This window comes from Falco cherrug, chromosome 20 (genome assembly GCF_023634085.1).
Source record: "Falco cherrug isolate bFalChe1 chromosome 20, bFalChe1.pri, whole genome shotgun sequence".
Classification (NCBI taxonomy): domain Eukaryota; kingdom Metazoa; phylum Chordata; class Aves; order Falconiformes; family Falconidae; genus Falco; species Falco cherrug.
In genome coordinates this window covers 2,199,173-2,224,367 of record NC_073716.1, presented here as the reverse complement: position 1 = coordinate 2,224,367, position 25,195 = coordinate 2,199,173, and the positions used below count along the sequence as shown (strand labels likewise).

The following is a 25,195-nucleotide window of genomic DNA, read 5'->3' as shown; positions in this document are numbered from 1 at the left end:
CTTCTGCGAGTTTCAAAATGAACTCCAAGATCCTAAGTCAGCCCTTCAACATATCTGCAACTCCGGGGCTTAGAAGCCACCCCAGATGCATCTCCACCCGGTGAGGCTGGCAAAAATCCCGGCTCTGAACCAACAACTGGGACAAGCACCACGCTGCAAACACCCTCCTGCTCCCCCCCGAAAGCATCCTCAGCCCTGCCAGCCCAAACGGGCACTTGAATCATCACATCATCGAATCATTCAGGATGGAGAAGACCTTTAAGAGCATCAAGTCCCACCATTAATCCAGCCCTGTCAAGGCCATCACTAAACCACGTCCCTAAGTGCCACATCTACAAGTCTTTTAAACACCTCCAGGGACGGCGGCTCAATCCTCTCCCTGGGCAGCCTGTTCTAGCACTTGACAACCCTTTTGGTGAAGAATTTTTTCCTAATATCCAAGTCCCTGCACACCCCTTTTTCCTCCAGGACGCACTGTGCCATCCCCATTTCTTTGCAGATGTGGGTAGGGCTGGGTTAGAAACGGACTTTAGAGATACTTCATTCTTCAATGCATTCCCTCGCCTGCCTATTAGGCGAGAAGGGAAAATTTCCAGGCCAGAAGTGTTTACAATAAAAAAAAAAATAAAAAAATCCCCAAATTATATCTTTGTACTATAATCCCAAACTCAGCCAAACTATCCGCAAAAGGACAAGGAAACTGCCGTGAAGTAGAGCCCCTTGCTCTGAGGTGTCCTACCCATCAGTCTTGAAACCGTCTAATATTCCAGCCCCTCCCCACCCAGTTCCCATTAAAAATCAACTTTTCAGATGCTGAGCTCATTGCGTTACCGCTCCACACCACAGCAGCCTGTTCTAACAGCAACTAATTGCTAACAAGCTCATTACAAGATGAAAGCAGCAGGAGTGTAATGCTGGAAAATTTTTTGCCTGTCTGCGAAGTGAACAGCTGGCCACCAAACCTAGAGGACTAATCTAATTAAACAGTAACAGAAACACCTACATCAATGGCAAAAAAAAACAAACAACAAAACCTTTCACTCAGACATAAACGTTCTCTCCTCAAAGTTCATCAGGACTTTGTCAGCTCTGAGACTGTTTCCGACCGTCGCACTTGCGGGGAGACTGAAGATTCATGATCTGAGCCCAGCTGGGTGCTAGGAGGAAAATAAAAGAAGTAAGGTTGAGGAGACAAAGCAGATGCTGGCAAGGTAACCTTGCCGTAAGAGCAAGGAGTCCCAGGCAGCTGGTGTACGGCTGCTGCTGCGGAGCCCCGTTGCCCCAGCAAGGCTCACTCCTCCTGCCACAACACCGAGGGGTTGCACGAGCTGACCTGGCGTTTGATGCACACCTCTTCCCTTTAGCAAATGCTCTTACTCAACGGCTTGCTTTGCTCCGTGTCACCCTGGCTGTCAGGGGTCCTACTGCCCCCAAGCACCCCCTGCCATGGGGAACAGCTGAGAAGCAGGAGGGGCACGAGACAGCACCCACCCCGGTCTACCCACGTTTTGGGGAAGCGTGTCCTTGAGCACAGGGTAAGGACACGCAGTTTTCCACCCACCATCCCTGCAGCTTGTCGCTCTGCTGCAACGTGGTCCCAGGGGGGTTTGAGGCTGAGCCCATGCTCACGTGCCTCCGGAAGGTAGAGTGAGGTGGAGTCCCAGCCTGGCTCCTCCATCTCAAGGCGTTAGAGAAAATCAGGGCAGAGATAATGTCACAAAACCACGAGCAAATCTACAACCGACCACCCCCAGCCAGGGCCGAAGCCCTTGTGCTGATGCCTGCAATCCCACCGCACGCTGCATCACAAGAGACTCCGAAGCTCTCACGGATCCACCATTAAAGTTCATGAGCAGCTAAATATTCACCTGTTTTATCACATCATGAGCAATTTGTTTTGCAAAATTTATGAGTCTTCCCTCAAGGGCCCAGGTTTTACAGCATTTGTTTAGCCAGGATTTTGCAAGCCTGCACCAGCAGCAGCCTGCTGCATGGCTCCAGCTGGGTTTTGCTCCGCTTTCGAACAGAGTCCTCCAACCATCAGCACCCCAACACCCTGCCAGCAGAACACCCTCCCTCAAGGCTTTCCACACTCGCGTTGGGACAACACCAAATGAAGCCATTTTTAGAAGTACTAAATAGATACTGATCCCTGCATCGTGGACACCCAGAGCTTCCAAACAACTTACTCCAGAGGCAGAGCATTAACTAACCCACGGCGTATTCGCAGCCTGCCGCTGATCTTCTTCCAAAGCAGCACCACACCTTCATCACGATGAGCTTCAGCCTTATTCTGCACCAGCTTTACTTCCACCTGTTATTTTCTTGGCGCTGCTTTTTGTGTTTAAAGGTAAGGATGCATGAATTAGCAAACGAGCTCTACATAACGCGATCGGCTTGCTACAGGCAGGCTGCATCCCCCCGCTCCAGCTGGGATCCCCAAACCAGCAGACAGGAGCCTGTTTCTTTAATATCTGATATCAAAAGGACGTTGCCTTTGCAAACCCAGAGGAGAGCAAGCTGAAAACCGAGCAATTGTCACACAGATGCTGACAAGCGCTGATGTCTCAGTGATGACTTCTAAAACAAACAGGTTGCCACATTTCAAGTATTTTACCTGGGTTTTTCTTGCTCCTGTTTAGCTGCTGGGAAACTGCCTCTTTTGAGGCATCTCAGACCCTTTGGCACTTACTCCCTGTTCCCCGACAGAAGCTGTAACTCTCAGTGTGAGTCCACCCAACACCAGCGGGGAGGCAAGAAGAGACTATGATCCTTCAAACGGGAAAATTGGAGGTGAAGACCTGCCCACAGCAGTGCCACCCCTCTCACTGTCCGGCCTTTTAAGACCAAAAAGTCGGCAGTCCCACTAATAACCCGTCTTAATGCAGCAGAAGGGCTCACACAGTTGGCACCAATGGTTCGGTCCTCCCTTCATCTCCACTGGAGTCATCTGCAATAAAGACAGACAGCAAACGGAGGCCAAAGGAGCAAAACCACTTCAAAAAAGTGGAGGGAGCCAAACCAAAATGCAGGATTTTCCACAAGAAGCGGCTCGAGCTCAGCTGTACAGAAGAAGATCGCACCATCTTGGTGCTGCTCGAAAAGGCTGACTTCTCCAGAGCCACCCAGTGAGGAAGCCTATTATTTTTTTTCCCCATTTATTCCTTTAACCCATCTGGTAGCTCCAGGAACGCCCTGGAGAGCATCCCCACCCCATCACCCCTCACTGCGGAGCACCCCTTGGAGCAGCACCGCAACCAGGCCTGCCGCTGCTAAGACCGTGTTCAAAAGAAAAAAAAACTGTTCCAGCACTTTTATTTCACCTTCTCAAAATTCTCCTCTTAGAAACGAGGCACTTAAATACTTCGGCTCAGTAGCCCACAAAAGCCTTCGAGCATTACAATGACCACATAGATGAAAACCCTCTTCAGCATCTTTCCTCTCCCCTTGGACAAGCTGTCCGGTCACCTGCACGTTTCAAAGTTGCTCCCATGCTTTATTTCTCTCCTTTTTCCCCTTTAATACTCCTTTTCCCAAATCCGTGCTCTTCTCGCGTCACCCTGGGAGACTCAGCTCGGGGTCAAGATCTCCCCCAGCCACCAGAGGTGACCACGGACAGGCTGATCGCTGCAGCTGAACTATTCCAACACCTCAAAACAGCCAACAGCGCCCTCAGTTCTGACCTTCACCCTTATCAAACAGGACAATTAGCGAATCAAACATTTCCATGAACCCTACACGAGCGGCACGGGGCGGGCAGGGACCCCAGGTCAGCCCCGGACTTCAAGCAGGGAGCTGGGACAGGGAGGGAAAGGGGAAAAGGGGCGACAGGCAAGTGGGGAAGGATGCGGTTGGTGAGAGCGCAGCCAAAACGCGCTCACCATCACAGAGGCAGGCAACGAGGGGCTCCAGAGGACCCCCAGCCCCCCTTACCCTGGCACTTATTTTAGGAGAGGGTGAAAGCCTTTCTGCAGTGACCTCACTCTGTAGTTTGCTGTTGGTTTTTTCTTTCTTTATCACACAAAATTTTACTTTCTCTTCAAAGCAGAGGGTTGTTTTCCACTTCCCCTATATATATATTAACAGTTATGGTTGTGTAGGGTGCTGTACAGGAAAATAAATCCTCCCCCTTTTCTGAGTCTCCATCACTGGCTCTGGGAGCGTGCTCAGCCACGCGGGGACACGGACACATCCCACCAGCATCTTCCCGGAGAGGCAATCACCACCCGAGACAGGATGACAAGCCAACAAGGAAGATCCCCAAAACAGCAGCGCCCACAATGCTAATAAAAAGGTAGACCGATGACTCAACCAGGCTACAAAACGCGGAGAGGAGTGCATCATGCGCTATTTTTAATGTTTGGATAGCACAAATCCCACCGCCCACCTACCACAAACTCAAAGCTCTTCCCCAGCACTTGGCATCTTTCTGCCGGTCTTGTCCAACCACCTGCAAACCTCTCCAGATGTTTCCAGCACCCAGAGAGCTGTTGTAACAGATCAGAGCAGCTTCTCAAACCCACGCTGCTGCTTTTTGTGCAAGGTAAAAAATAAAAGAAACCACTCTGGAAGATCCTATTTAAAAATTTTTAAAAATCCTACTAACTCCCACATTTCTCATCTCCAGCCCTAAACCTAGTAACTGTTGATAGGTGACCGGTTCACAAACAGCATGTACCAGCATCACAAAACCACCCTGGGTTTTTCTGTGCCCAGCCAAACCTCTGGAGTCCATAAACAGACAGAATTTGACATTTAAATACCAGTGCTAAGGACACCCAGGTATTTTACGGTGAATGTTTTTTAAGCCTAAGTGCTTAATCCTTACGGCCACAAAGAGAGTCTTGGAAGTTTCACCTCCAGTAACGCCCAAGTCAGAAAGCAAAACACAAATCATAAGAAAATCTTTAACCAGCTTAAAATGCTACTTTTGTTAACCTTTGGCCAACTGTCAGGATTCAGTCCTGCTAAACCCTTCGGTGCATCTTCAGGTGTAACACCACCCCCCCCCCCCCGCGCCAATCTACAGCAACTGCGATGGAGCTGCTTCCACCCGGCGTACCAGCCTGTGTAAAGCTACAAAACCTGCGATTTATGGTGATGTCTCTCCTCCCCACATACGTGTTATTCTTCCCCCAAAGGTGGCAGACCTCAGTTTCAGGAGTCACTCCAAACAGAACCTCCCCAACCTTGGCAAGGGCGAGATGTGGTAGGGGAAAGACCTGTAATTTCTCCCTATCGTCAAGGCTACCACCAATTAACTAATTAACGATGGGTTAATTTAGTGGAAGTAGCAGGGCACTGGATCAAATTCTGGTGCAAAGAAATACCCTCTCGTGCAAAGTCGAAACTGAACAGTTTGACTTCAGGAGCGAAAGGTCTTTTGAACAGGAGAAGATATTTACGCGAATACAAAAACATGCGAGTTACAAACTCTCGCACATCCCGCAGCAATAAATCCCCGGCAGCCAGCACAGAGAAGCACCAGGAGTTGAGATGAACCTTTTCCAAGCAGCAAGTCGCGCTGTCACAGGACACTAATGAATTTATTGCATCTCCCTACCCAGCCAAGAACATTATTTACACCTGCCTCCCAACAGCTTTCCTGTGCAAGTGCCTCGGACACATCAGCACATGCAATTCATTTAGCACAAAAAAAAAAGTCAGGCCAGGTGGGTCGACACAAGCAGTGAAGTCACGGGGAATTGTCCACCACTTGAAAAACGCAAAGGCAGAAGATGTTCTAGAACATGGGGAAACTTGGGCAAGGATAGAACCTGGGGCAAGACGGACTATTTCAGCTGGAAGGGACACACGATGCCAACCCCGTCCAACTGCCCGACCACTTCAGGGCTGACCAAAAGACGTTATTAAGGGCATTGTCCAAAAGCCTCTTCAACACCAACAGGTTGGGGCACCCACCACCCCTCCAGGAAGCCTGTCCCAGTGTGTGACCGCCCTCTTGGTAAAGAAACGGTTCTTCATGTCCCACCTGAACCTCCCTGGCACAACGCTGAGCCGTTCCCAGGTGCCCTGTCCCCGGACCCCAGGGAGAAGAGCTCAGCACCTCCCTCCCACACCCCCTGCTCAGGATGCTGCAGGGAGCACCCAGCTCGCCTCTCCACTGCCTTCTCTCCACACAAGATGAGCCCAGAGTCCTCTCAGCCGTCCTCACAGGACATGCCAGCCCTGCCACCGGCTTGGCTGTCCTCTGGAAGCATTCCAGAACCTTCACCTCCTTCTTAAGTGGTGGGGCCCAGCACCACACACAGTACTTAAAGGGAGGCGACACTGTGTGCCATTCTAGGTCCCACCGTTTCAGAAGGATGTTTAAAACACAAAGCAGTGTTTGTTCAATATTATGCAAAAAAAAAAAAAAAATATATAGAAAATGCAGCTGAACCCACAAAGCAGCATCGGCCAGACTTGGGCAACCAAGCAGCAGCACAGCTGGATGCCCAAAGGTTGACCAGCAGCCAAAACCTGGGGATGGCAATGGGAACAAGGCAATAGAAAATGCAACAAGAGCAGCAGGGAGGTGATGGAAAAAAGAGGAAGGATCTGGGAAAGTCACCCAGAGCGATGCAGAACACCAGGGAAGGAGGATTCTCCAAAGGCTGCGTCACACAGGGCTCGGGAGCGGCTGGGCACCCGCAAGCTGGAGGGGAAAAAAACAGCCAAGAGAGCAGCATCCATCTGTCCCGTCTCTCTCCTCACTCTGCCTGCCTGGCAAAAAAGCCATGACGAAGCCTCTGCCCTCCCAGGTCACGAAAACATATGATCCCGGAGTCAGGGAGATCATACTTTTAAAGCCCGGAGACTGCGTTTAATTAAGGTAATGAGAGAGCAGCGAGCAGAAACCGTGACACTGAAATAGCCTCCTACAACCACAAACCCACCCCCGTGAAGCAAGGGGCCGTTATCTCATCAAAAGGTTGGGGACTTCTGCATCCCCATCCCCAGCACGGAGGTGGGACGGGGGCAGTGAGAGCAGAAAGGGCAGGAAGGATGAGGGACTAACGCTTTTGGAGGCTGATAAACCCGGATGGAGGGAAAGGATGAGGGAAATCAGAGCTATGTTCAATGCAGGGACACAGAAGAGGAGGCAAATTTTGTAAAGCTAAGAAGCAAATGCACTTTTCAGAAGAAAACCATCTTTGGGCTTTTCCAGTCCAGAAGAAAACCAGCTCTGCACGCATCCTTGGCTGGTTGCTCCACTGAAATATGGTGGTGGATGCACGAGAGCGAGCGTCGATAACCACTAATGAAACGCACAGCGCAGAATCTAGCCGCAGCCCTGGGTGCAATAAGTCATCCAAGACCTGTAGGAGGTTTCAACAGAGTATATAGATGCAGATATTATTAGAAACAGAATGACTGATGTGTTTGATATTATGAAGCGTGTTGACTTTATGACGGTGTAGGTAGCTGAGATTATGTGCATGCAACGTCTGGATTTGTCACCTTACGCAGTAAATATTTTAAGTATTGTTTCACAGTGAATAACTCAAGGCAGGGTGATACCTTATGCTGAAAATACACTCGCTCTCGGGAAGGAATGCATTTTTGCATTCAGCTGAGCATAAACTGGTTTAGAGACCAGGAGATGCTTAATTATTATCCAAGGCAGGGAAGGAGCTGGACAGCCCGACTGGCACTGCACGCTGCTGCTCCCGCCGCAGAGAATTCCAGCCTCAACGCTCCCAGATCCCACCGTGAGCAGCACACGCATTCCCACGCATTATGCCAGGAGGTGGTAGCACAAGGGGAAGAAAACAGAGGGTATAAAGACTACTAATCCCTCACAGAATCCATTGCAACAAAATATTTCTTATAAATTTATATGCACCTGGGGGAACTGTATGATACACATCGGTGTGTTTTAGGGAAACTTTCAGGCTGCTTTCCCACTGTAGTACAGCAAAAAAACTTGCCTGTTTTCCACTGCTTTTGGAGGCGTTTCTACTAAATTTAGCAAGGAAAGAAGGTCTGAGAGAGATGAAGCCTCACAATATAAGCACAGGGGTGCAGGCTGGCGGCATCGTAGTGGGTGTCCCTGCACTCTCCCATGGGGTCGTGCAGGGAGAAGCAGCCTCAGGGGCTCATTCCCCTTCCCCGTGGAGCCATGGAAGTGTGTAAGCCCATCTGCAGCTTGCCTTGAGTCCCAGCACCAGCCTCAGCATCCCCGTTCCTCCTCACCTCCCCACCTGCAGGAATGGGAAGCCCTCTCCCCTGGCTCTCGACGGTGATGGAGGAGCAATTCCCAAGACACGGTGCAGACCAAGACAAGCACAGGGCAGGAGATCAAGCAGAGAGGAGAGAGGGGAAAAGCATTGCTTCTAACACTCAGCAAGTCCCCAGCTTAAAAAAAAAAAAAATATATATATATATACACACAACAATGAAGGCACACTCACACGCCACACTCCTTTCTAGACTGCAAGAGGAAGGGATCATTAGACCTTCCCTAACACAGCCCATTAAATCTCTGCCTAAGTGGGTGCTTCCCTCCCAGCACCCTGAGCTGGTGAGAGAAAGCAGACTTTAATCCCACTTGCAGTTTTGCATTCCATGATTTCAGACCCATTTTCCTGGATATTATGGTCACCGGTTGCCCTCAGGCAAAGTGGGAGAAAACTGCGGCTCTTCCCATCGCCTGGTTAAAGACAGTGTGGGAGGAGAGGGGTTTTCCTCTCCCTCACCAGCACACGCGGAAGGAAGCTTTCAAACAGAAAACCAGAGCGACAAACCACCTAGGACCTCACAAAGCATCTCTCATTAGCATCGCTGCCTGGATGGAGACAAGCCAAAGACTGCTGGCTGGAATTCCAAGGCTTCAAGGAGCACAAGCCCAGGTCAGAGCCCAAAGGACTTCACGTACCAACTCGCTATGATGTTGGATGAACCCTGAAGCATCCTCCCACAAGACACACATGGTCCACAGCCCCAAGCAGCCAGTCCTCTAAGGGACCACAAAAACCAGCACTGCAGGAGGAGATGCTCCCAGCAAGCCCTCAAGCTAGAGGGAGATGCTACTCAGCGTCCGTATCTCTCCAACTGCTTGTAAAAACCTCTCCACCACTTGGATCTGGGCTGGTTTTGAAGCGGTTTGGAGCTGCAGGAACAGAGCTCTGTGGTCAAGCTGCTGAGGCTTTTGCTCCTGCCCACTGCTCAGACAGATCAGGGTCCTTCTGCAAGAGCAGGCTGGGGAGCACCGATGCATTAAGTCTACCAAAGCCACAGGATGACATTATTTCTTTTTGTCAGTAACATATGTTGGGAGCCTATAAAGATTTACATGCCCACAACGAGATATTTTCAGTCATTACATATATTTATTACAAAATACGTGGTGAATCCCTCATCACAGGTTTTCCTTGGTTCCAGATGTTGAAGTGTTTTTAAAAGGAAAAAAAAAAAACCAAAAAACAAAACACCCAAGCCACAAAGGCTTCAGTCTTCTCCGATTGTATTATGCAACTTTTCCCCCACAATGGCAACAGTAATTCCTGCTTGTGAATCACAGCTAATTGTATTATAATAGGCCATTCTTCTTGATTTAATATACCATATGAAAATCAGTATGTGAGCGAGTGTGGTCATAAGATTAGTAACAGCTCTAGTTCTTAATTTATGTTCACACTGTATTATTGAAAAATTTAAAGCTCAAGGGTGTTGAGGAGGATGTTTTGCTGGAGTTCATTTTATTCCCGAAGTAAATTACAAAATTGTGGGAGAGGGGAGTGGAACAATCAAAAACAAATTACAAATACCTTCTCCCACTGCATGAAATTACAGCACTCCGGGTGGAGGGGGAAAAAAATGAGGAAGAATTCCCAGAACTGCCTAAGAGCAGAATGAATCAGCTGTGTTATCACAGAGGTTTGCAACAACAGGGTTTCCTTCCCCATTTTCAGAAAGAGGGAAGAAGAGTGTAGAGAAGATCGTACTCCAAAACAGACCAAGATTCATGGGTGACTTTTGCCCCAGTCAGAGTAGCAGAGAGAGGGGACAGGAAAAAGGAAGGGAAATCAGGGAAGGGTGAAAGAAGTGATGAAAACTGCAAAGCAAGTGAGACTGAGCAAATCAGGAGGGAGGGGGAGAAAAAAAACAACAAAAAACAATTGCAATCAAGCAAAAGGGCAGAGGTAAGGAAAGGAAGACTACACAAAATAGCCCCACTGCTAAGCCCCGGCCAAGCCTGCCTATGTGCTGTTAAATCTTTTGGGGCTAGCACGTGTCTTTTGGGTTTGGTTTTTATTTTTTAAAGCCCAGGCAATCCGTCACAGGTCATTTCAGGCCCCATGTGCACGCAGCGGTCTCTGTCTCTGCAATAGGCAATAAGGGCACTGCACCACCCCAGCCCCGCAGCCAGCATCCTCGCCCAGGGATGTACCACCCACAGGCTGGCCTCTGCCCTCCTGGTCAGGGAATGGAGAATGTCACCTTGGATGGCATCAGATGCAAAACTTACGGACAAGCAACAGCCCCGCAGGCAGGCGTAGCCCCAACCAGGGATAAATGCATTTGCAGCAATACCCCGCAGCCCCACTGGAGCAGTTCTCCACCATCCCAGCTCAGGAGGTGGCAAACCCACAGCCGGGATGGAAAAAGCAAACCCACAAGAAAAAACTCATCCCAGACCCAACTTCAGCCATCTCGCTGGAAAAAGGGACGGTTTCTGGAGCCGGCCCAGGATGCTGCAAAGCCCTTAGGGCACCCTGCAATGCTCCAGCCAGGAACAAGCTCCAGCAGCCCAGGGATTTCAGGATAAACGGTATTGCCATGAGCTACGCCCAGAGTAAAAGGCAAACCCCAGCAGCAGCCTCGGGGGGGTAACAGGCTCCCCTCACAGCCATTTCCACTGAACAAACCCTCAGCAGCATCTCCCACGTGCGTGGGGGCAGCGGGGAGCCCCGATCCCACTTATCTCCATCCTGCAGAAAACCTGGATTTCCGCTGCGTTTATTTAACCTCCCCACACCAGTTTCCTTTGGTACCTACATAACAATACCAGAATTATTATTCTTTGCATTCGGTACATATTAGTAGATGGTTGGCAGATCCTGAAGCAATTTGCAAATATTAATTAAGCCTTAGCAGTATCCCTGAGTGGTAGGTAACTGTAATTATGTCCCTAATTATATTAATTCTGTGGTAGGGTGGCAAGTAATTATTTGGAATCTATTATACAACTAAAACAAACCTATGTTGATGATTACATGTTTAGCATGCAACTAACCGGTATTTCGTTTCCTGACTGATGGCTTCAGCATAAATGGAGGAAAAAAAGAAAAAAAAAAAAAGAGTAGGTAGGAAATAAACCAGAGAGGGAAGTTCTAGTGAAAATCCCTCCTCTGCTTCTGCAATCTGATTCTCCTCATCCCAGCCACGCTCATCCCTTCTCTGACAAACTGGGTGTGCATCCCTACACAAGCGGTTTGCTCCTGTGCTCCAACCCAGGGACAAGAGAGGACCAGAAACTGGGAGAAGCTCAGAAGGTTCACAGTGGCGAAGCCTTAGCTGAACTGTTTTCCTGCTGAACAGAGGTTTTTTTCTTCCCCGCCTAACAGTCCCCATAGCTTTCACCCCAAACACTTGCCCAGATTTTGTTTAAACTTCACACGATGGTAGGTTTTAACAGCTGCTTGCAGCTGGACCCAGGTCGGGCGGGTTGCAAAGCACAGGATGCGAAGGATTTAGGAGCACGGACCAGCATGAAGCCACCCCAGCCCCGTTCTCCCCGAACACGCCGCTGCAACCCTGTCCCCCTCTGCAGCCACACGATCCATCACAGCACATCCAATCCCCACTTGCCCAGCCAGGAGCCCTAAAGCAAAGGTCTCCTGCCAAACCCAGAGGAAAAGTGACCCAGGTGCAGCCTCCCACCCCAAAAACAGCCTTCAAAGGCAACATCCACCAAGCACCTGCAGTGCAGCTACCCAGAAACAAAGACCGAGGGGCTGTACAACCATAAAACATAAGGAACCTTCTGTTTAGGTTTTTTTTCCCCCCTAAATTACCAAGGCAGAGCAGGTCTCCCTGAAGACCCTCATCCTACACAGCCTGAAGAGTTTATGGCAAGAGCCTGGGGGCACATCTCTGCATCAGCTCGAAAGAATTAGTTGCAGCCTTCCCGGCACGGTGTATGGATGGAGCTCAGAGACATTAGTGCTGACCCAGCAGCGAGGCACATTCCTCAGATCAGTTTTATGCCAGCCTTTAAAACCCAATGTCATTTCTCAAATTAAAAAAAAAAAAGGCACAAGTCAGAGAAGCTTGGCTGGACCAAACTGATTATCCACAAGACAGTAAAGAATTGCTCCCCACAGCCCGTTCTCAATCGCCTGTCTATGGCAGAAGACCAATTAAAGCAAGTTTCTATCCACCCTGGAAACCCCTCGGTCCTTGGTCCTCGGCTCCATCCCAAACACATCCTCATTAAAGGCTACCTCGTCAGAGCCACCTCCTGCTCCCACAGCCACCCTTGGCTTGGACAACTCACACGGCTCCTTTGGTCCTGCCTCATAAATCAATCCCCAGTCGTACCTCTCTTATTGCTGTTATCCTGCACGCTCACCTCCATTTGTCATTGTTTTTTCTTCTTTCAAGAAGAGATGCTCCAAAGATAGAGGGTGGCAAAAAACATTTTTGTTGCAACTGCATGTTATCTTCCTCATATCTGGAGGAATACTGGTTTGTGCCGTATTGAAAGGTACCAGTAATGTCTCTATCTAGAATCTGTTTGAGTGCGAATTGGTCAAAAGTGTTCCAACAGAAGAGTTTTCAAAGCATCTCCATTTTCCAATGGAAAATTGTTAAAGGGATCTGGTTCAGCTACATGATCTACACATAAGGAGAAGCAAACAGTCAAGACGACACCAAATCAAAATGTTTTCAAATAATTTTACAGCATTAAAAGTTCTAATAACATACCTATTTAAAAAAAAAAAAAAAAAAAAAAGAGAAAAAGAGTCAAGCGAAGTCCCCTAGGAGACAGGAGCTCTGAATTTCAACCAGACCTAATCCATCTCCTAAAAGCCTGAACTGGGAAGGAGAACCAGCCCTTTCCGAAATAAAACGTACACCTTCTCCGCACCAGATGCCAAGAAGCACAAAGCGCTTTGGCAGACGGCCACACCAACACCGATTAGCACATCAAAGGGCTAATTCCAACTCCAAGGAACCCTAAGTAGCAATGAAAATGGCAACCCCTTTGCACCAACTTGTGTCACTGTTGGGCCAATTGTAATGCCCTCCCAGTGCCTGGATTGTCCTCCTGCTCCTGGCACCATACCCACCGCCTCTCTCAGCTAAGCCCTTGCCATCGTCCCCTCAAAGGTCACAGCAACCAGCCCTTACAAATTCAGCTGCAGCGTCAAGGCAGCATTTGCCCGCTGAAGGTCTGCTGATGTGGTCTATCAATCCCATGAGACAAGATAAATTGGGCTAGCTGCAGCAAAGAAAAAAAAAAATAAAAAGGACTTTGATACCCACATTCCAGCCACATCCCATTTCAAACTCCTAAATCAAAAAGGTGCGATAATAGAAAGCCTGGCAGAGCTGCTGGCTACTGCCAAGGGAGCCGGCTCTCCACAAGCATCAAGCTCCCAAATTAAATAAGGGCAAGAGAAGCTGTGACCCCAGATGACGCACACTGCCCAGCTTTTCTTGCTCCATGGATTTATTTGAGATCTCTTAAACTCAAATGTGCTTTGGAAGGGCTAGCGCCACACCAGCCCGGCGATGCTCCTTGCTCCCTCTCCTTCAGCAGCTTGATGCTCACCTCACACCCAGCCAGCAATTAGATGCCAATCACCAAGCCAGCTCATCTCAATTTTTATTCCCCATCCTAATTGCTGTCATAATCACCTCAACAACCAACTGTACAGGAAAACACGACTATCCGACTTCAGCACAGGGACCAACTGACCCCAACCTACCTTAAATCGTCCCAACCCTTGCTTGGGACCAGCCCATCTTTCCCAGCGAGCATCATTTTGGGTAGCGCTTCATGCGGCTCAGTCCTAATTTCTCCTTGGATTCTTTGACACTAACTAACACAAAATTAGCAATATTACTTCATGCCGCTGCAGTCTGGTGAGGAGCGCACGGACTTGGCACTGATGCTTTAATGAGCCAGACTGAATCCAACTGGCTCCGCGCGTAGTTCCCTTAAATGGCACTTGTACAAATCGGGAGCATATTTAAAGCTTCAGCCCCACATCAGCATAATTAAACGCAACCCACTTCCCTTCCAAAAGCAATAGTAACAGCAAGCCAGATTTAAGTTATGTTTGGAACTGGCGCTAAGAAAAAAAAAATTAAAATTAAAATGTAACAGAATAGGGGTCTAAAAAGGAATTGGGTAATACAGTTTGTTTGTAATCGAGTAAACACAATCCCCAAACAAACAAAACCACACATGCACACTGAAATTACTGTGCAATTAGTTACGGTGGTGCTAAATACGGCGCTTACAGCCACTTCCAGCCCCGGTCCATCCAAGCCAGTGGCACAGTGCTCCCCATCTGCGGCCACAGCGAAACCCAGCACCCACTCCATGCTGGAAGTGCCTCAGTAATTTACCTTGACGAGTGTCAGCCTCACATGGGACACAGCTGATTATCTGGTGGGGAAACAACAAAATAACCCCACCCCAGCATTCAGCAATATTTTTAGAAATGCAGTTTCCTACAGCAAAGCAGCACCCAGGTCTCTATTCAACCCCTACCCCATACAATCCCCGTTCTGGGAATAAAGAAAAACGTTTTAAGAAAAAAAATAAACAGCCACCAAACAGAAACACTAACAGGTATTAACCACAGAACCTTCAAAGCACCCCGTAAATCACAGCTCCAGCAGGGCTGGTTTCACCCAGGCACAGTCAGGATGGAAACAGAGACCCACCGCCCCCCCTGCACAGCCCATCTCTCCCCCTTGCAACGGGCAGGGCACAAGCTGCCCCCCTCCCAGGCAGAGTCACAGGTGACAGGCTTTAACTGGGAAGCTATTAAATCAGGATGAGGTAATTAGCCCATAAATCCCAACCCATGCGATGTATTTTTTTTTTTTTTTCTTCTTTCTGAGAAACTTATTAAACAGAAATCGATAAGCACAGGACAGGGCAAACAAGATATATTTTGGAAGAAAAGTGAGCTCAGTGGAACAGAACACTCAGATTCACAGGAGTTCTACACTTAATCCAGATACTCAGTTACAGGGAGATGGGGCCACTCCTGCAAGGGAAAGCAAATACCATCTTTAACCACAAAACTGCCCGGTTCAACACTTTGACATCAGAAATGGGAAGAAGTTTCGGTAGCTGGTGTCTCTCAGAAGAGTTGCTTCCCCTGGGTCAAGGCGACAGCCAAGCACATGCACACCCATCGCATCGTGCGACAGCCAAGCTTTTCGGTACCGCCTACAGAAATAAGTAAACCCACATCTATTGACCAAGGGGTAGGAGACTCTGTCTCGCCCAGCTGGAAAGCACTGCACACAGCCCACCTTGCACCGGCAAGAGGATAATTCCAAACCTAGCGCTCATAAAGAAGTTAAATGTCACAGCACTAGCAAACCAGCCGGCTGCAGCAAGGCTCTCCCCATCCCATCCCAGGGAACTTCCATAAGCAGTTCCCACACCTTGCCCCGGCACAGCCACCAGCCCCCCACGAGGTTTCACAAGATCTACTGTCCGGGCTGTTCCTCCACCCTCTCCAGGCCAGCCCACCTGCTTCTTGACCCTGCTGCATCTGGATTCTTCCTTCTCTGGGCTCCTCTTCCCGGCCCCCTGCTTCTCCCAGGGTCTCTCCTTGTCTCTCCCACATCCAGGACACTCTCACTCTCCCCTCCCTCTGCTTCTTCTGGGTCTCTCTCCATCCAGTGCTCCCCTTCCATCCCCCTTAGAGCTATTTAACTACTTAGCAGGAACCAGCCACAGCTGCACATCATCCACATCAGCCACCCCCCACACCCGAAGCCAGCCCACAGCTGTACACTAGCAATGTTAATTAACCTGCCTTCATTCCTCTATAATTCCTCTACAATTAAGCATGCCCAAGTCAGTGATTTTAGTCCCGCAGCACCCAGTTCCACAAATCAGCAGGAAACCCTTACCTTTGCAGATACCGGGGAACAACAAAAAAGCAATGCTACCTCCACGTGTTGGTTTTGCTGTGCTTATTCTCAAGCAGCCCTTTGCTTTTTCACGTTACAGAAGTGCAATTCCCACCATACCCTCACCGCATAAACAAGGCGAGGTTGAAAGGAGGGGCAATCTCTTGGATGAGATGCTCTAACAGGGTTGGAAAGAATGAAAGGAGACCAGCTCTCTCATCCAGAGATGCTTCTGCTTCAGATCTAAGGAAGCACTTGTTTGCTCAAAAAGATGTCTGGTTTCATCTTTTGGTTGGTTTTTGTTTGGGTTTGGTTTTTGTTTTTTTTTACCTAATGAAAGACACAACCCTGCAAGCATTACCTCACTTTGATTTTTTGTGACAGAACATGCTCTTTGAGCATCTGAGCAGCTAGAAGAACTGCAAAATACTCTTTACACTATCATTTATTCACTTTGCATTTGATCTTTTTCACCCACTTTGCTACACATCAGTGCCCAGTTCAAACCACACAATTTTCTTGCCCCTCCTTGGTGTTATTTCCTCCCAACTCAGGAGGAAAAGCAGAAGCTTCAAGTAATCCAGACCCAAAGGGATGCCTGGGACTGCGCAACTCTCAACCCTCGCAGCAAAGCCCAAAGCCTGGGTTTGGTGCATTGAGCCCAGGCTACACGCCCCAGGGAGCGAGGTGTCCCTCCCACAGCGAGGTCTCCAGACCCCCGAGAAGTTGTTTCCAGCATCTCCCAAAGAAATACCTCTCTTTTCTAGGGATTCACAGGTGGAAAAGCTCCTCAGCCTTTACTCAAGGACGACGCAGAGGTCACTCCTTTGCTGTCTAACGGGGAGGAGGAAGGGCATGCTGTGACGGAGGGAGGTGGCACTCGCCCCCCGTCTCATGCTGCTTCACGCAGCTGCTCAGCACAAGGAAGGCAGCTCCAGTTGCTTCCCCTGGCACGGAGGGTCCCATCTCCCTCCACCCCAGCGCTGGGGCCACACACCCTTTGGGATGGGAAGGAGGGGGAAAGTTCCCCTGTATTTTTCCTATTTCCTCAGCTGAGTGACTCCGTGCAACAGCACAGGTCTGACCGGAGGTGGGGAGCGCTGCCCCGCGCCCCCGTGTCCTGCGAGCTCCCAGCGAGTCCTGAGGGGCCGACACGCACCCGTTTCCTTCTCCCCCACCCACAAGAGGCAACTTTTCAGGTCTGTGCAGGATGGTTGGAGAGACCACCTCCATTACCCCACTGGGTGGTCCAAAACAGCTGCTGCAGAGCTTCTAGTAATGAGTTACATCAGAGCCTGCCCTTAACTCCGGCATTACTCCCCATAGCACCCTTAGCCCGTGTCAGCCCAAAACAGCGTTCCTGACTTTATATTTCTTGGGACAACGTGAGTCACGTTGCCTTGCTCGCCGCAACTCAGAACAAGAGCTCATTAAAACCCGCAGCCAGATCGTGGCGACAAACATCATCACACCTGGAAACCGGGGAACTGGCAGAGGGAGGCAGCTTCCCACAGCCCAGCGGCACCGAGTGCCTGCCTCTGCCTATCATTCCCAAATTTCCTTGTGCCACCACTTGCAGACTTGTCCTGCTATAAAGGGCCCATCTCAATACACTTAAAAAAAAAAAAAAGCGCGTTCCATTTCTGCTCATCTTTGCAGCAGCATATGCTAACTCAACAGTCCTGGGCAGCTCACTTCATCCCGCAGGGATCTTCTCTCTCCTCCCTTTTACAATTTAGCAGCCAGCTAGGCTTGATGTGACAAATCCAAAGAGGCGATTTCTTTTGATTTTAGGTATGCATCTCAGGCAGCACTTCCAGAACAGGGAATTCAACTCCTCTCCTGCGTGCGGAGCAGCAACAGCTCGAACTAGTTATCTCTCCCTACAGACACGGGCACCACTAGCAGCAGCAGGAGTGTTTAATCACAGCGTACACCTCTCTAGGATATCTGCAGAGATCAGAGGAGCAGAATATTCCAGCACAATAAACATCCAGCTGCTATCAATGAAGTATGAAAGGGTCATTCGAGAGAGTCCGGTTCCAGCTCTCACTTAGAGCAACTGCAACTCAGCATCCCCTCTCACCGCGCCGTAGCTTGCCGGCGGTCCCAGAGGAATTTTTGCAGGCAGATACTCTCGGTGGTCTGCAAAACCGTGCCCTGAGTTTGGGGGTCGCTGCCATGGCAGAGCCCACCGGCAAACTCCCGGCCCATGCATCGGCTGGGGGGGGGGCGGCTTCTGGAAGGTGAGGGCGGCAGCTCTCATTAGCAGAGCTCATCACCTGCGAGCCTCATCAGGCTGCCCGACAGCACAACACAAGGTGCAGCTCCGCAACCCCATGCCCGGGCAGCCGGAGGGGCAGGGGCCGGGCACGGCACCCCCCGACGGGACAGGACCGGGTGCCCCGGGGGCCGCTTCCCCTCCCGGCTAGAGGTGGGAAAAGTCGGGATGCAACTATGCTGGAAGCAACAGGGAAAGCGTGACAGAAGCAGCTGGGATGGCCACAGCACTTTTTTTTTTTTTTTTTAATTAAAAAATGAGTGGGCAGCCAGCCCCTCAGCATCCGCTGCTGATGGCCTGGGACCAGAGCGCATCAGCTGCGGTCCGGAGCGGAACCGAGCACTGGAGCAAACTGGGACCCGCCGGGGGGGTCGGGGAAAGGGGGGCTGCAAGGAGAACGGGGCGCTGCCGGGCGGGGGGCTACCCTGCCCATCCCCCGGAGCCCCCCGAGCACCGGGTGTGTGGGGGGGGTCACACTCACCGCGGAGAAGTTGTGGGGCCCGCAGAGCTCGCCGCGGTACTTGCAGGAGAGCAGCATGTCCTCCAGCTGGTGGCCCAGGCGGTCCATGAAGTCGGCGCTGATGCCCTCGTAGTGCCGGGGGGGCAGAAAGAGGCGGAAATCGGCCAGTTTGGCGAACCAGCGGAGCCGCGCCTCGTCGCCGCGCAGCAGCTCGGTGAGCAGCGGGCGGGCGGTGCGGTTGGGCAGCAGCAGCCCCAGCCAGTGCCCCGCGTAGTAGAGGTCCCCCTTGGAGAGCCGGGGGAAGCGCAGCGGGTTGTTGTTGCAGAGGGTGACGGCGGGGAAGGGCAGCTGGCGGCTCCACTCGGTGCGCACCTGGGTGTGCGAGGGGAAGGCGAGCCAGTGCAGCAGGCGGTTGGAGGACCAGGCGAGCAGCAAGCCCAGCGCCGTGCAGAAGGCCAGCACCCACAGCGCACGCCGCGGCAGCGCCGCCCGCCGCGAGCACATGTGCCGCAGCCCGTGCAGCCGCGGCCCCCGGCGCCCCCGCGCCATGGGCGCTCCCCGCCGCGCCGGGCTCAGGGCGAGCAGCGCCGCGCCATGCCGGGCCCCGCCGCCCCCCGAGCCGCGGCCGGCAGCGGCCCCGAGCGGCGGGGGGAGCCGCCGCGGGCAGCCCGCCGCGCCGGCACCGAGCGCTCCGCCACCGAGCGCTCCGCCGGGCAGCAGTTCCGGCAGCGCGGCATGCTGGGCCCCGCCGCTACGAGCGCCGCCGCCGCCCCCCGGCCGCGCCCCGCGGGGGGCAGCGGGGCCGCCCTGCCCGGGAGCCGCCGGCCGAGCCTCCCGCCTGGGCGGCCGCACCGCTCACATGCTGCGGCGCCGCTCCCCCGCGCGCGCACACGCCCCCCCGCCCCCCGGCACCGGGCGGCGCCGGCCCGCCCCCCCCCCCCCCCCCCCGCTAGCACCCGGGGCCGCCGCTGCTCCCCGGCACCGAGCGAGCCCCGGCGATGGCGCCGGGACGCCCCCCCCCGGTACCGGGCGCCGCCGCCTCGCCCCCCCGCTAGCACCGGGCCGGCCCCCGGGGCCGCCGCTGCTCCCCGGCACCGAGAGAGCCCCGGCGATCGCGCCGGGACCCCCCTTCCCCGGTACCGGCCGCTCGCCCCCCCCCGCTAGCACCCGGGGCCGCCGCTGCTCCCCGGCACCGAGCGAGCCCCGGCGATGACGCCGGGACCCCCGCGGGCTGCGGCTGCGGGACCCCCCCTTCCCCCGCAGCCGGGCTGCCGCTGCCCCCCGCCCCCCGGAAAGCCCCCGCCGCCGCGCCGAGCAGGAGGAGCAGGAGGAAGAGCGCGGCGCAGCTCGGTGCCGGTCCCGGCGGCCAGCCCCGCCGCGCTGGGAGGCGGAGGGAGGGATGCTCGGCCCTGATCGCGCCCCTCCTGCCCCCCCGCTCCGTGTCCCCCGGCAGCGCGGGGGGAGGGGGGGCGAGCCCTGCCCGCCGCCGCGGGACCGCCGCTGCCGCCGCCCGGGGAGCCCCCCCCCCCCCCCCCCCCCCCCCTCCCGCCCCGGAGTTTGTTTTTCAGCATTCCCGGGGGAAAACACAGGACCAGCGGCACAGCCCCCGGGAGCACGGGCGAGGGGCGCAGCGCCCCTCCCTAGCGGCTCCTTGCTGGTGAAAGTGCTGGATTGGGGTTTGGTTTTGGTTTTGGTTTGTTCTTTTTTTTTTTGGGGGGGGGGGGGGTTGTTTGCTTTCCTTAGCAAAGCTGCTCCACGATCCTCTGCTCCCATGAAAGAGTGGACGTCCGCAGGAAGGCACCCAGCAAAGCAAAGCCCCCCTGGCCGAGCGCTGCTCCCCCCTCCCCCCGTGTGATCCCAAGACCCCCACCCGGGCACAGCCGCCCCGACCCCCCTTTGCCACCCAACACCCCGCCGAGGGCTTGCGATACCCCTTGGCATCGCATCGCCTTTGCTCAGCTCTGTCTCCAAAAGCAGCTCGCCGTTACCTTCGTTGGGTTTTTGAACAGCACCGAGCAACATTTCTATAATTGTGTCCAATTAAGCTGTAAGTGGCGATAACTGCTTTGAATCCTCTCTGATATTTTTTTTCATCTGAATTCATTTTCCGTGTGCGCTCCATCCCTTTTATATTTTTACCCAATAGATGGAGCCGTTACAGCCTGGTTATCTCCAGCCTCTCGCCCAGAGTTTCTTATTTACTGTGGCAAAGCTGCAAACGCTCAGCACCCCGACTTGGTGGGGAATTGTCCCCAAAATCCCACTCCCGACCCTGGAAAAATCTATCCGAGGGGCCCGAGCCTGTGCCCTGGGCTCCGGCACCGCGCTCGCTGCCGACAGGGATCGGCACAAACACGTCGGCGGGGGCTCAGCTCCGCTCCCCCAAATAACTCGTCTCCATGTGCCGTGCCGCTGCTCACGGCGCACATTCTGCAGGTGTTTCACCATTTCTAGCACTGCTTAGAAGCGTCCAGCCCTTTTCAAACCCAGACAGATGGCTGTGACCTTTCCTAAACCCAACGGGAAAAGCCCAGCAGTTACGACATTTATTATAACGTGGCACTGAGTAGCTCCCCTCGAGCCTCTCCGCCTGGTTTTGAGGCAGAGCTCCGCTTTCTCCTGGCTGCCTGTTGAAATCGGTGGGAGTTTTTCCCCTTGGCTCCCTCACAGGATAATAAACATCCCAAGCGCTTTGCCACCAGGTGGGCTGCAATCGTTACACCCCTGATGTATTGACACAAATGCAAGGAAAGAAAAGGTGCCCGACTCTAAACATCCTCTGATGTGCCTTGCCCCGCAAACTCCATCACTACCTTGCAGCAAAGGCAGGCTTGGACGGTGCTGGGCTCGCTGGCAGTGCCTGGGCTGTGCCTGGCTGCAGGCGCACGGCGCAGCCCTGGGCTTGGTCCCCTGGTTCATTTTCAACCTCTTCCCCTTCCTAAAGGCTTCGTCACTTGGGGTTTTTTTGGCTGGGGGTAGCTCAGTGAAGGAAAGAACAGCAGGTTGGCGTGGAAAGCTGCTATCTTCCCCGACTGCGCCCACTCCAAATGATCCGCTCAAATCTCCCTGCCTGATTTATCCCAGGGAAGCGACTATTCTTAACTAACAAACAACAACCGACGGTAAATAGGAGTAGGGTGACCAAGATCAGCTTCACCCCTGAGCTAAAATGCAAAAGCTCCCCGGTGGAAAACACAATGGATCCAAACCAGACAAAACCTGATGGTGAAGTTCAGCGCCTGCATCAGCTGCGTGGTGTCCCGCCCTTCCCGGCCACCCATCCCTCGGGAACCATCTCCGTTTCTCCAGGTATTTGAGGAAGCAGCTCCGGTTGCCCGCTCGCCCCCTGCGCTTGCTGCATCAGAGTCCTGGTTAATGCTTTACACAGCCAGAGCAGCTTAAAAGCTTATTGGGCTTAATGCATGGGAGGAATAATAGAGCTGGAATCAATGAATATTGCTTATTAATCAACAAGTCACTTCTGAAGTCATCCCTTGGGGTGGGTGAGTTTGCTACTTCTGCCGGAGAACAGAATTTGGGTGGAAAGGAAACTAACAGGAGAAAATAAATGAATCATTTTGGGTGAATCCTGCCATTCTTCCCTCCAAGGCGTAACCTGCACGCACCCGACAGGTATGGGAAAGACAAATACTCTGAAGTTTTTCTAAACCAAAAGCATCGCTGCCTTTTGAAACTTCATTTTCACTTCAAACATCGACTCAGGTTAAGACAAAAAGGCTTAAATAAAAGCTTTAAAACCCCTGGAAAGTAAATCATAATACTTTGTTCCAACTGCCTCCTTTTATTATTACTGTTTAATTCATCCCATAAGGGAGCAAAAGGAGTGAAAGCTCAACCCCACGCGCTTTTCCCTCCGGCCTCGCGGTGTGACTGGCAAGCTGAAAGACTCACCAAAGCCCCCGGTTGCCAGAGCCCTGCAACGCCCCGGGAGAGCGGGATGCCGAGTTAAAAGCTCAGGACCGTAAATGTGGATTTGCTGAAACAGTTCCCGAGGTTTCGGGGCTCGGCTCACAGGGCTGCAGCTTCACCCCAGCGCTGCGAAGAGGAGTCAGTGCATCCTGGAGGACTGATGGGATTTAGTCCCTTGCTCAGTTTTGCAGAGCAATCCCTGGTGGGTGAGTGGGCAGCAGATTGATCCCCGGGTTGGTGCCACGACGCGTTACGGGTTGGCAGGAACACCCTCGCTGCGCCCAGGGCACGGATCAGCTTCGCAAAAGCTGCCGTCTCGTCTGGCTCGGAGCGGCTTGAGTCCCTCAGAGCAGGAGGTGAGATTACAGGGGTGGGATTAAAGGGTGCAGGACTCTGATCTCCACCTTGCAGCGCTGGGGTTTGGGCCATCAAAGCCCCTGAAAAATGGAGGGCTTGATTTTAGCTCCCAGGAGCTCAAGGCAAGGAGAACAGAGCTCAGGTACCGAAAGGCCGGTTGTCCCTAGGCAGGGGGCTCAGGGACCCCCCCCTTCCCTGCACAGAAGCATCGCCCAGTGCCACTGGAGATGCTGGCATGGAAAGCAGAGGCTGAGCACAGCTGGGCACCGCTGGCTGGCAGGGCAGCCTGCAAGGCTGCTGGCTTTGCCTGGGACGTGATGCGGGCATCGACACACACCGAGCCGCCCCGGTGGGGCAGGTCCGATGCCGCAGACCAGCAGGTTGGTGTCTCTTGTTTTGCTGCGGGAAGTGGTTCAGTGATGGACTTGGCAGTCCTGGCTGAAATGGTTGGATTTGATGATCTCAAAGGTCTTTTCCAACCTAAACGATTCAATGATCATAGGGCAAAACAAATGTGTTCCTCTGTTGTGTTCTGCAAACACCAATTTTTCCAGAATAATCCTCTGCTTTGCCTAACTGCCACAAAAACAGTTCACGCCAAAGCCACCATGTTATGAGAGTCATAAACCACTTGGCAACGGGGGGTTCCGTGGAAGCCACCACCTCAGCCTTACTTCTCTCACTGCTGCCCAAAGCCCATAGCACACGACAAGCCCCCCTGCAGTGTGACCCCAGACCAGGGCAGCTTTGGGGAACCTGTGGGGTGCTACCACCCACAAACAGCGCCTTTATTCCAAATTTTCTTTGGTAGTGTTTTGTTTTCCTCGGAAGGAAATCATTGAGCTTCCAGCTGTGAAAGTCTCCTGATTAACTGAGGGTTCTCAGAGCAGAACCCTCCTGGGTCCAGCCCTGCACTCGATCTGTTACAGGGATTTTTCTGGGTCTGCAGGTGTCTGGGGCTGTGTGCTTTTAAAGCAGGGAGGTGAAATACTTGACCCGTAACAAAATATTGAAGGCACATAAATAATATGTCAGTAGGCTACTTCTTAATCCGCTGCATGCATCAATAGCATCAATAAAGTAGTAAAATAATTTGCATTTGACAACTCTGCTTTCAGATCCAGAAATAGGGAAACTTTTGATGCCTCATTTTCCATGCCTCGTGTGTGTATAAAACCAACAAATGTGAGAGAGATCAAACAAATGCCCAAGTGAGTAAAGATGCTGCTTTGTTGCTCTTTGGGGGATTACACTGGGACTTGCAGTGTGTGAAAAGCAAATAAAAAAAAAAAAAAAGTGGGACACGCTGGGACACGTGGCTGGAAAGGGCTGGTCCTTGGGCTTGACATACATTTGGAAACCAGCCGCAGATTTTCGAAGGTCCTGTGCAATGCCACGCCTGACAGGGGTGACACCATGTCTTCTAATTAGCAGAGTCTAGTTAAATTGGCACTTCCTGGCATAACCATTATTCACTAACTTTCCTTAAAGGAGCAAAGTGCTAATACATACACCTAATACACACACACACACACACACACACACACACACACATGCCTCTGTGTGTGTGTATATATTTTCCTTCTGCAGGTAGAAAAGAGGAATGATTTTAATCTATTTAAAATTTCTCAGCTGGCATCCTCCCAATTATCTTTTTTTTTTTTTTCTTTTTCTGTTATCTTTTTCACCACTGAAGAAGAGGGGAGAGGGAATGAAACAAAATACCTCTTAATTTTTTAAGAACTAATTTTAACATTAATTCTTCTGAGCAAATTAAAAAGCAAATTTCTCACAGTCTCTTAATATCAGTAAGCTCCTTCTCTGTTGCACTCAGTAACTCTATCAAGCGTGGAGCACCTGGTACCTACCGGTACCCTGGTCATAAGGGGACATGGGGACAGCCCACCTCCTGCTGCACTGCTCTGCACACACTGATGGCCCTGTGGCCACCATCCTGCTGGCCAGAGCTGCCAGGGCTGGCCGAGAGCCTCCCCTCCGCGCTGGGTAGCCCCCGCACTCGGCCAGCTGCAAAGTTTTAGCTCAGCCAC

General features: G+C 52.2%; 1 protein-coding gene across 3 annotated transcripts in view; it reads right to left on the bottom strand.

Moving 5' to 3' along the window:
- The window catches only part of ASIC2 (acid sensing ion channel subunit 2), a 510,130-nt gene that overhangs the window by 82,211 nt on the left and 402,724 nt on the right, over positions 1-25,195 (bottom strand). The window contains exon 1 of one of the 3 annotated variants that reach the window (XM_055697646.1): positions 18,882-19,736. The exons of the other annotated variants lie outside the window; for them this stretch is intronic. Coding sequence (XP_055553621.1) covers positions 18,882-19,409 — 528 coding nt within the window. The 5' untranslated portion in view covers positions 19,410-19,736. Of the gene's footprint in view, positions 1-18,881; positions 19,737-25,195 lie in introns of those variants that run through there. 3 annotated transcript variants of the gene reach the window in all.